At 33.8% G+C, this 12684-nt stretch overlaps 1 protein-coding gene across 2 annotated transcripts; it reads right to left on the bottom strand.

The window, feature by feature from the left end:
- Positions 1–108: 108 nt before the first annotated feature.
- LOC115455960 (syntaxin-12) lies at positions 109–12318 on the bottom strand. 2 transcript variants are annotated; one of them, XM_030184791.2, is made up of 6 exons: positions 12176–12318; positions 9304–9528; positions 5836–6001; positions 5200–5331; positions 4441–4579; positions 109–3436 (listed from the first exon to the last, which is right to left on the bottom strand). In XM_030184791.2, the coding sequence occupies exons 2-6, from the start codon at positions 9522–9524 to the stop codon at positions 3261–3263; spliced, it is 834 nt and encodes a 277-aa protein (XP_030040651.1). In that variant the 5' UTR covers positions 9525–9528; positions 12176–12318; the 3' UTR covers positions 109–3260. The 2 variants fall into 2 exon arrangements, with proteins under 2 accessions (XP_030040651.1, XP_030040652.1); XM_030184792.2 differs by lacking the exon at positions 12176–12318 and adding an exon at positions 11926–11949.
- Positions 12319–12684: the final 366 nt, after the last annotated feature.

The raw sequence follows: 12684 nt of genomic DNA, 5'->3' as shown, positions 1-12684 counted from the left end.
CGTTTACAAATGACTTATTTCGGTAATTGCAATCATTTTGTGGTATCTTTTAGAAGCATTAAGCCATTTAATAGTCGATACTAATTACATTCATAAATGAAAAATCGATAAAATTTGAAAGTGATTTATTATAAATGTGTTTTACAAAATCAAAAATAATCATTTTGGAAACATCAGGAGCGACAAAGAAACACATTAAGTATCCTTAAATCTTAATTATCCCAAATTCTGTAATTGTTTATAATACTGCTTTTGTTAATTTCATAGACATACAGAATTGAACGATTCCATGAAGCTATCTTAACTGCTAACTACCCGTTGACAGTAAAAATAAACCAAACAAAATAAGTCCCAAGTAAGCATTTCAAACAAACTTTACTTTGATTGGTCCATTTACACTATAGATTTGACGATAGCGGTGAAGATAAGGAATCGGCCATTAGCAAAAAAGAAAAACTTTCTACCAGGGTTTCTCAAACTTTCGGCTCCACCAATCCCCATAAAAGTTTTTGATAGCGAACCATTTAACTAATTATTCTAAAACCCAAACCCCCCCAGGAAATAAATAGTCCCATGCCTGTGCCACCATGCATGCCGCACGTGCCTGCTAGTCATCATGCCACCATAACGAAAATCTTGACGTATAACCTCTACCGTCGAATGGCAAACTCCTAGTGGTTCTCCTACACCACTTTGAGAAACCCAGCTGTATAGAAATTGAAACCAGTAGCCTGGTCCGTAAGTTCAAAGTAGCAAATGGTATGGACTGAGCGATGGTCGGAGTCTCTGGTAAATAAAATCAGAAATGAAGTAGAAATTAAATAATCCGCCAGAGAAAAGTAACCGACGTCGCTTGCAACATTAGCACATTGACATAGAAGTGGGCCGTACATGTCTGCAGGGATTGTCGATGGAGCAAGGTTCTGAAGTGGAGACCGCGATTAGGTAGACGTAGTGTAGGATGTCCTGCTGCACGATAGACCGAGGACTTGAAATAGGCGTATAGCTGATGGATGCGACCTTCTCAAGAGTGGAATGGTTGGAGCTCACTTGAGGTCTACGTTTAGCAGTCACGATAGGCTGATTGATAGAAAATAAAAAAGCAAATGTGCAGCTGCTAATATTACTTTTTTAATGGTTATGTTCTTGTGCAGCCAATATTGTTTTTTTTTTTTGTTTTTTATGTATGTTCTTTGTCGCTCCTGATATTAAACAGAAATCGATAATTTATATTATATAGCTGTTTATCATAGTATCGACTCGACGAGTGTTTTTTATAAACTGGATAGGTATATATCTAGTTTATTTTTGCTATGAGAAATCCATATTATCTACCAAGATGTAATAACAAAAAAGCATTGAAAAGTCGCTACCTGTATCTTATAAATACTATTAGAAATGAATTAGATTAATTTTGCGACTTATCACAACGAACGTAGGAAACTTCTATCACTTAAATAGATAAAAAAATATTTTCATTAATAAAAAATACAGAAATAAAATAGAAACTGGATTACATTTTTGACATCTAAAGACACGATATTTATAGCACCGACAATACTTTTGTTGCCTTTATTATTAACATTAAACATCGATATTACACAATCGATAATCATAATCAACATCGATTATAATAGTAAGAAAACAATGCAATCCTATTAAATTATCTATCACTTCATCGAGTCGTAATGTTCTAATGAAAAAGAACAGCTAGTGTCAAATTCCGATAGATTTTTATCGATAAACCTTTGGAATGTGTAGATATTATAATGGTTGAATTAGTTAGATATTACTATAAAATTCCTAACTACGTATAAATAACATATTGATATAATTCACTACATTAAGGCCTTAATTAAACAATATAACCAGCGTTTTTCTAACGGGCTGAAACAAAACTCAGGTATATTCTTATCGCTATTCAGCCCTATTGAAAAAAATATTCATTTCATCGATACGAAATGAAAAAATCAACAACATTATCTACGTGAATATACCTCATTCCAAACAAAATAATATCGATTAAATTAATATATTCTTCTTAAAAATATTAACTCTACAGAATTCTATAGTGAAACTGTTAATATGATTTCGTTATAAGAAAAATCTATATTAGAGAGACAGCTGTAGGAAAATGGATAGTTACAGAAAGAAGTCATATCAACAATCGATTTGACTGTCATGTTCCAGTCTATATAATCCCATACGCTTGCTTTGCAATTACTTGCTGTAAAAAACCCTGGCTTTAAGTAAGTTTTAGCAAGTTGTCGCAGGAATATATTGCGCAAGAACTTCAAGATGCGTTTACCTTAGCCGCAATATTACACATGCGACTCGTCGCAAGTCTTCCAAGTTTCAAAATCTGCAAAAGTTGCCTTGATCGTCAACACTGTAAAGATAGCTTGCGGGAGTCAACCTCACAAGAATTCTTGTTCATCAAAACCTCGCTTTAGACGTAAAATAAGAGCCAAGATGCCATTTTACCGGATATCCGGCACCGATTAACAGTCCATCGGGACGGTCAAAAAATAGGTAAGCATAGTACAAATCGAATCTGTGTTTTACATGCAGAATAATTACAAAGCAATTTAAACCTTAACATCTAATTTGAAAGTCGATATTTTGGCAAACAATTTCGGTACAGCACTAAACTGTTTTCTTATAGTATTTCGTAGCAAAATTTATAAAAATAAAAAATATATTGTAAAATAGCTTGGTTTGATTATTCATTGCAGTTCAGTCGTAATTTATTAATGTCTTTAATTTTGAGCGATAAATAACATATTTTAGTACTTGTAATAAATATTTAAGTAGATGTACATTTATGTGTCGCTCTAAGATATTGAAGAACAAAGTTGTAACAAAAAAAATATATATTGTCATAGCCCTTAGATATTTATCGATAATATTGGAAGTTTAACTAAGGGCTCTATTTGTATCAGAATAATTCTAAATTACAAATTGTCTCAACAAGGACATTCAATAACACTTCCTTTCATAATCATTGAGTATTTCGTATAGAAAGTACAACTGTCCCATAAATCAATTACCACCTTTTCCAAATTATCGATATTTTAATAATCGATGTAACGATTAAGTTTATCGACCCGCATAATGAATACGTTAACTCTGATCATAATAGGGTTGTCCCTCTATCGATATATCGAATGATTATAATCGCTTATACCGAAAATATCAGTAAGAATATTTCTTGGGTATTTCTCGCTTTTATCACAATTATCGATTTGACATTAGTACGATTATTTGAAGGCTTTAACAATCCATACAATTAATAAAATGGCTAAGATGGCTCCAATTATGCTCAGAATTAGCATTTTTTTGCGGTATCGTCGTTGATGCTCCTCGGCTTTTGCTAATTCGTCAACTCCAGCCTCTACATTCGCGCTTGCTGCCTCCACTTGACTCTGCACGGTTTCTGAGAAGATAAATAAGAAAAAATATATTTACATACTATTTCCAACATTTCAGCTAAGTTTAGACTAGTAAATTTGTCCTTCCTAGCCAAATTTCACTTCCACTTTCTGTTCCTTCAATCATAGTCCGGTGAGACGGCAATCCGACATAACCGGAAAGAGATTAGGTGTAGGACCAACGGCTTTAAGTGCTTTCCGAGGCACGGGGGTATCACACCTTCAACTTTCCGACTCCGAGTAATTTTAAAAATGGAACAACTCAGTCACAATTGTTTTCCTTCATCGTTGAAGTAAGCAATAATTGACAACATTTCAAAATGTAAACGTGCCTAAAAAAAAAAATACCGTTTCTTAATTTTTCTACTCTGAGTTCGATTATGAATTTTTAATATTTTTTTAATACTTAATTTCGGAGAAAAAAATTAAAAATCGAAAAATGTTTGATGACGTCACATATACGGTTGAATGAAATAGTTCCTTGGTCCACCTTATTATTTATTTTAAAAAACTAAGACACCGTCATTTGTCAATGTCAAATGTCAATATTACAATAGATACGTCACAACTGTCACTTTCAACGAGAGAGACAGAAACAAAAAAACTGTCACCTCATTTTTTTTTACTGCAAAGCAAAGATCATTGCGTTTTGAGCCGTATATGTGACGTCATTTGGAGCTTACGTCGTTTTAGAATAAAACAAAATTCAAAGTGAAAATCATGAATGAAAATATCTGCATTTCGAAAGAAGAAAAAATATGGGTCCCATCATTTTAGATCTAGTTTCATAAAATATAAACATTTTGGTATGTTGCAAAAATGAAATGTTGTCAATTCACAAAGTTTACACACATAACTTTCCATAACTCAGAGGTGTCGTTATGTTTTGAACTTGCGGACATTGATCTCGGCAGTCCGTTCCACTCTCAAGTAGGCTATCATCATTTAAGTCATCATAGTGTAGTCTAAAACCTTTTTTAGTTAATAAAGGACAAACACCGTGACTTACCCACGGCCTGTGACTGTTGATGGACCATCTCCGACAGTTCCTGTATGATGTGGTTGACATCCATCACATCCGCCTCTATCTTGTTCATGTACTCCTCTCGCTCTACCAGCATGCTTGTTTCGAACTCCACGAGGCGCGCCTGGAACGAATATACAAGGAAAATTAAACCTTACTGTCTTGCTGGTCAGTCTAATACTCATCAAAAAAGTGCAGTCGAAGTATAATTGAATTAATACATATTGTCCGTAGTGATAAAAATGTAGCTAAAAAATAAAACAAACTCATCACACCCTTATCGCTTTGGGGTAGGTAGAGGTACAACAAGGCACACACTTCGCATCTATGTGTTTAGTCCCATAATATGATAGGGGACCTATTACTATATCAGGCATAAATTCCAGAACCCAGAGTGATTCTGAGCAGAAAAAAACAATATTACTTAGCTCGACCCAGGATTCATGGATTCATGAAAGCATGAGTGTGTGAAGGTATGTGGCTGTGTGTGTAGAGTGCTTTGAGTATGTGGACTCTGTAGTGTGTGTACTTAGTATATAAGTCATGTAATGTACAGTATAAGGAGTGCAGTCAAATAAAAAATCTGAAACCATCAACATGTCTCAACATATATATCTAATATATATATAATCCATCCTTCCATTACATCTCTTTATTTGACTGCACTCCTTATACTGTACATTACATGTCTTATATACTAAGTACACACACTACAAGCTTGTAGGCAAGTAGAAGAATTTGCACCTGTGCCAACTGCTGCGCTAGGGCCGTAGACTCCTCGTCGTCAGCGATGGCCTGTTGTTCGAGCAGCTGCGGGTCTGTGTTGCGCATGCGCGGCGGCCGGGGCATGTGCGCCGCCATTTTCTCTGATACTTGCTGCACACAAATTTAAACATTAACAATTAGGACAATAGTGATTTGAGATGGATATTGTGTACATTGGCTAAGTCTTCCGCACAATATGTATAAGATTTAATTTGTAGATAATGAAAAAAAATATTTTATTCGCTTGGCTTTTAAATTGACAAGCAGCTGCAGGCAGACCTTTGAGAGGGACTTAAATGGACATAAAATAAAGTCTATCCCCCTTATTCAGACTTTTTTTTATCTAAGGACAGACTAAAGCTGTTGTTATAACTCTGTGTTATTATATACTGTTTTATCTCAATATTAGTCAATCACAACGGCCCTATATCTACGCACTGCGAAGGCTGCCATGCCGTCAGCACTAAAAAAACAGACTTGTTATCACAGCTTTACTCCTTCTTTAGATAAAAAAAAAATGTGTATGAAGAAGAGGGTATATTTATTAATAACTTATTGACAGCCTGGTCAATACATTGGTTAAAATTGAATACAAACATGTGTTATGTGCCTTACCTTCTGCACCTCGGTGTATTTGGCGAGCGCGTCCCGGAAGGCCTGCGTGAGTCGCTCCACCTGCAGCTTCTGTGGCTTGTCGCCGCGCCGCACCACCACGCCGAGCCGCTGGATGTCGCGCGCCGTCGCCGACACTGACCCGTTCACTGTTTGTTGTGTGTCGTGACTGTCGACAATAGGGTAGATGACAACTTTTTAAAAATACATTTATCAAAAAAAAATGTATCCAAAATCTATCGGAAAAAGAATTTTTAAAATCCACGCATTAATAAGTAAGTTATAAGTCTTTGAAATTTGGTGGAAAGGGTCAGCATTACATCCCAGCCCAAGCTGGTTTTTTTATTACATTATTCTTAGCTTTTTAATTTTCCCTCTAACACTAAATTTCTGTAAAAGTTCGTATTTATAAAAGTAATTCTTAATTAATCTTGACCTGTCATATGTGCAACAGTGTGCGACTATATGAGTTATATTATTTTTATTTAAGTATTGTTACAATGATTGATACTCGGTCTCGTAAAATTTAAACCTTTATATGAAGCTGAAGAGTTTGTTTGTTTGATCGCGCTAATCTCAGGAATTACTAAACCAATTTTGATTTTTTTTCGCTAATAGGAAGCTACATTGCTCCCGAGTGTTACAGACTACTTTTTTGCCCCGAGAAAACGTGTTCACGCGGGCGCAGCAGCAGGCAAAGAGTTACTTTGCTAATCTCAGGAACTACTAAACTAATTTTGATATTTATTCACTAATGGGAAGCTACATTACTCCTGAGTGCTATAGACTTTTTATCCCGGGAAAACGTTTTCACGCGGGCGCAGTCGCAGGCAAGAAGAAGAAGTAATACTCAGAACTGTTGTAAATACAACTAATCTCTATAAACTGTCCAATGCTGGGCATGGTAGCTGATATTCATTAGGGTCTGATGTAAAGCACATTTGTAAAATATTTTTATAACAAACTGGCTGATACGCACCTATACTTAATGCCTTTTCTTTGTGTTTTTTTTTTCTTTTTTATAATGCTAAAGTGTTTTTATTAAAAGCACTTGTGTGACTTCGAATAGTGACCAAACCGAGGTCAGAATGTAGTCTGATATGTAAAGAATACAAGGAAAATCTACATTATTATGATTTATAAATTGTTATATGTTTTATTTAGTATTATGAACGAACATTGTGGCTTTTTATAGCCTTTTGTTTATCATCTTTCTGAGTAAAAGGAACCTCCATTAAACTCCATAGTTTTCTGCTTTTGGCTTTTGACAACCACTGCTATGTTCTATGTTGAGGGACTCCTTTTTACTTAGCCCGTAGTAAGTCGGGCCGTTGTGAGTGGTATACTATGGGTCTAGCCAGCCCAACGCCTTGCAGAGCGTTGACAAACAGTTTTCAACATCTTTTTAATTTCATCAATGAAATTTGTTTCTCTCTCTGATGGGGCCAGTTAAGTTACTTGTTGGACCATTTATTGTTATTAATATGTGCAACATGGCCTGACCGTTTCCATTAAAAAAAACAATGGCTTCGTATGTTACAGTCTTCCATTCCCATATAGTTTCATGCGTTACTGAATCAAATGCCTTGGTGTAATCAGCAAAGGTGGCATAGAGTGGAGATTTCTGTTTGTCATATTTTTCAATTATTTGTTCAAGTATGTATATCTTCAATTGTTGAGAAATCTTTTATAAATCCCGCTTGCTTTATTGCTTGGTTTTTTCAGTATAGAGTTTAAGACAGTTTTCGAAGGATAAGGCAAATACATATTATGATATATTAGGTTAAACAATATTACATAGTTCTTACAACTTTATTACATCGGTCAATAAGTCCCGAGCCTAGGTAAGAAAAAATATTTTTTTTTACATAATTCGTTTTTATTCATCAAGATAGTCTCCTTCAAAAGTGATACAATCAATCCAGCCCATCTTTAAAATTTTTATACCCTTCCTATAAAACGATTTGTCTAACCCTTCGAAATACGCTTCAGTTTCAGCGATCACTTCTCCATTTGGGCCAATTTTTTTTCCGGAAAGCATTTTTTTCAGTTTAGCAAACTGGTAATAGAAGCTGGGAGACAAAACTAGAGATTATGGTGGGTGAGACCTCAACTCAAACTTTAATTCATGCAGTTTTGCCATTATGACGTCGCTGTGTGACCCGACATTGTCTTGATGGAAAAGCACTTTTGACTTGTGCATTTGAGGCCGTTTTTTCGCGATTTTATGCTTCAGACGCACCAGTTATGCCATATAATATTCGCTATTGATCCTTTCTCCCTTCTGAAGATAATCAATGAATATTATAACTTGCGCACGCCAAAACACGGAAGCCATAACCTTGCCAGCTGACATTTGTGTTTCTGGTCGCTTTGGACGCCTTTCATCGATTGCCGTCCATTCAATTGACTGCCGTTTTGACTCTGGAATGTAGTGGTGCATCCAGGTTTCGTCCGTTATCACATATTGCAAGAAAAAATCCGTTTTATTTCGCCTTAAAAGCTCCAAACAGCACTCTGAGGCTTCAACACGTTGATGCTTTTAGTCAACGGTGAGCAAACGCGGTACTCACTTTGAACAGAGCTTTCTCATGGACAAATTTTCTTGCAAAATGACAAATGCATTGCCTTTTGATATCTTTGGAATGTCGGCTATCTCCTGTAACATCACTTTACGATCTTCCAAAACGATTTTGTGTACTTTTTTATGTTATTTGGAATCACAACCTCATTTGGACGTCCTAAGCGTTCAACATCATTGGTGTCTGTATGCCCACGTTTAAATTCAGCAAACGAACGTTTAACTGTTGCTTTTGATGGAGCAGAGTTCTCATAACATTTATCGAGCCAAACTTTTGTTTCAACGGTATTTTTTTCCATTGAAAAACGATGTTTAAACAACACTCGAAATTCTTTTTTCTTCCATTGTTTTAGAGATACTCAAAGTAGCATCACTAAAATCACTGTAACTTTTTTACAAATTGTTAAAAGTTTATGAAATTTTGACATGTGTTACATAGAGGTCAGTAATTTTTGAAAATCGGTAGTATTTATCCGTAACAGCGCAATTTATATATTAGGCTCGGGACTTATTGACCGATGTGTTACATGATAATCAACAATCTATATTCAGGGAAGGAAAAAATAAGTAAATAGTAATTATTAAAACCCTCTTGAAAGTATGAATGAATGAATTTAGTTCATGACAGTTAATGGAGCATCACCCAATAGATTGCTTAACGAAGCCACAGTCAAAATTACGGTGAACATAATTTTTTTATTGCAACTGAATGATGACAAAGGCAATACAATAAAAAAGTAAATTATAAGGTATGACATTCCAATGCAGGTGTTGAGTCGCATAATACCCAGTAATTATGCAATAATGTTATAAATACTAGCACTTCATGGTTTATTTGATTTACCACCAATTGTAGGATATAATACATTTTTAAATAAAAAAATACTTACATTTTGTCCCTCAACTGCACATTATCCCCGGGCCCTCCGATCTGTTTCATCATCTTCTCCAGCGATCGGAGTCCGCTGTTGATCGTGTTGACATTCTCGGCAATACCTTCGCTCAAGTTGTACAGTTCTGTTGGGCTGAAGTCTGCGAAGCTGACCGCTGGCACCGCGGCCGTGGCGCCATAGTCCCGACTGGAACCGCTGATTGGCTCGCGTTCAGACATTATGCTGTATAATATTTATATATTATTAACAATTAATAACAAATATCAATCCTATAACATACTATACCACTACTGGGAACAAACTTTTTCTAGTAAGATGTTTTTGGTCTACTGTATTTGCTTAGTATAACCTGTAAATTCTCAATAAGGAATTTGACATGCTCATGAAATTCCTTTTCAGTTCTGAGTTAAAATAGTTTGTGTAAATTGAATTGTTGGTGTAAAGTAGCATATTATATTATTATAAAGCAAACTTTTATAACAAAAAATATTTCGTAGGTACGTAAGGTATTTATAATTATTTTTGTTTCTGTATACAATAGTGAAACTTATGAAAATCCTCATTTACAACTAATTTGAATTAACTATCACAATCGCTTACTACACATTCTTATATATTATAGAACAAAGTCAACTACCATCTCTGTCTGTAGGTTTGCTATAAACTCAAAAACTACCAAACAGAAATAGGGGACCGTCCTGTGTTTGAACGAAAAAGAAACCCTCCTGCGAAAACTGCATTAAAATTGGTTAAAAAATGAGCCAGTAATTCATATTTCAAATATTACTATGTGACGAAGTGGGGACATCGCTTCATCTCTTTCTTTTGCACGCGTCGTAATGCCCGATGACGACACACGTGGGTGTTGCGCTTCTTTTCTGTATCTTGTTACTTACCCCTTCTACCGAAATTGAAAGACTCATAACTTGTTAATTTTTTAACGGATTTAAATAATTCTCTCTGTGTTATAATTTTTATAATTTAAATATTTGATAATAATAAAGAACAAAAATTAGTGCGGTCCCCTATTTATGAAATTTGGTATGGAGATAGTTTGAGACCCTGGGAAAGATATAGGCAGAATCCTTCTTTTTATCCCAGGAAAATATACAGCAGGGCTTTCATCTAAGAGAAACACTTTGACACAGGTGAAGATGAGCAAAAATTTGCTAATATTAAGAATAACACAATTACATTAACTAATCTGTAAGCATATCATAGAGCACAAACCAGTTATTTTGAGAGTTTTAAAATAGTCAGGTGTGTCTTATATAACATAGGTAAAACCAGAAAAAAAACTTTGAAAATTCATTTCTTATGGGCTTACTAAGGCATTGTCAATCTCATTCCATCTGGGACATCCACTGATAGATATAAACATAATACCTATATAGTGTGTTGACATTGTTATTGAAAAATAATGTTCTTGAATGATAATCTTATCTCTATTATTGTTTTTGAATTAACACATCTGTAATTGATTTGGTTTTGTTAGCATTTTTTTAATGTTCATTGTAAAGCAACACAAGTACCGCTTTATATAATGAATGTTTATTCACTGAGTATCAGAGTTAAAGTTACAGGAAGCCTACTAACCACTCCTATCAAGTTACAAACTTATTACCTATGGATAAAGTTGGTTATCAGTTTTCTCAAACAATTTTTATAATTAATTAATTTATTTATTTATCATATCTCTTAATAAAAAATCTAGGTGTTAATATCTCTAAGTTTCATTGTGATAAAATCAGTTTGTATTTCTTTCTATATAGGCATATTAATTTTGGAAAAAAAAATATAATTAAAATGATTGAAAAATAATGATAAAAAATAGTTTTAGATGTTCTTATTTATCACTATTAGGATTTTGTGTTGTTTAATCATTTCATTTCACTTTTTTAACTATAAATATGTTTATAAAAATATGTACTCATATTGTGTCCATCTTTTAATATAGAGGCAATGAAAATCTAACCATATGTACATGTAGATGTATGTTTAATTTAGATTGTAATGTTGGTGGTCATAAATAAATAAAACAAGTATATAAGCTTTACATAATCTGTACTAGAGCTAGAGTTTTTACTTGTACTACACTGCTCTGAATCTGACAATTTTGTATTTACTTTAATTTATTTATTTATAATATAATGGTACTATAGTAAAACAGTGTAAAGCCCCTTTTTATAAATAAGAGAGAATTTCTGTGATTCAAGTTTGATAGTAATGTTAGTTAAAAATGTGATCAACAACTTTAAATACAGTAGTGGAATAAATAATTAAGCAAAACAGCCACTGTTACTCAAAAGTTGCATATTTTTATAGTTTTTTTCAATTTGCATCAACACTTGGTTAAAATACGATAAGCCAGAGTGCCCAAAAGATTATTATTAATATTAATGAGTAAACTCGCTCCAACTTCCCCTATCTTTATTGAAAAAATATGCTAACAACATCTAGATAAGTTCAAGGCTGTATTTTGCGAAAATAATAAAATTAATTGCTATATAGTCTGAAAGTGATAACATAATATTTTACCTTGACTAGAAGCTATTAAAATACCTATCGTTTTTCAAAGTATTGAGAAAGGGCATGGGAATAAAAAACATCATTACTTACATTAGAAACTTGCGGCTTCTTTACGAAAAAATGAGGTCTATGAGGTAAAATGAAAAAGACTTACAAATCTCACTTACACCAAATCAACACACGAAACGATTTAACAAATAAAGATGATTCACAATTTAAAACGTATTTAATCGGATCGACAGTAAATCGCACTATATCTGTAAAATGCGCTTAGACGAATGAATGTAGATTCGATATAGTTACACAAGATTAGAAATAACCGGTTATCAAATATGTTTACCTTTAAACTGTTAATCAGAGCTATTTATTTCCAGTTTTTGTTGAATGTAGAAACGCTTTTGTTCAACTCGGTTGCCGATGGTCGATGAACTGTCAATGTCAAACGAAATTGTCAAAAAAATCTGCATTGCAACTTGCAAGATTGAAGAGAAAGGAAAAAAGTGATTTTAGTTTTTACTATTATTATAAAAAAAAATATTTAGTGATGTTTGTCACGATTTAAAAAGCAACATCGGTCAATCTAAATAACAATATTAAGTTATATATATTTTTAGTTCTTAATACTGTTTATAGATGGCAGTATTAACCAATTTTTAAGTGCATCCCCAATTATTTACATAATCTATACTATTATATAAAGCTGAAGAGTTTGTTTGTTTGTTTGAACGCGCTAATCTCAGGAACTGCCGGTCCAAACTGAAAAATTCTTTTTGCGTTGGATAGCCCTTTGTTCGTGGAGTGCTATAGGCTATATATCATCACGTTATACCCAATAGGAGCGGAGCAGTA

The sequence above is a fragment of the Manduca sexta genome, chromosome 6 (genome assembly GCF_014839805.1).
Source record: "Manduca sexta isolate Smith_Timp_Sample1 chromosome 6, JHU_Msex_v1.0, whole genome shotgun sequence".
NCBI lineage: Eukaryota > Metazoa > Arthropoda > Insecta > Lepidoptera > Sphingidae > Manduca > Manduca sexta.
Note: the sequence above shows the minus strand (reverse complement) of the source record. Positions and strands in the feature narration are given on the sequence as shown.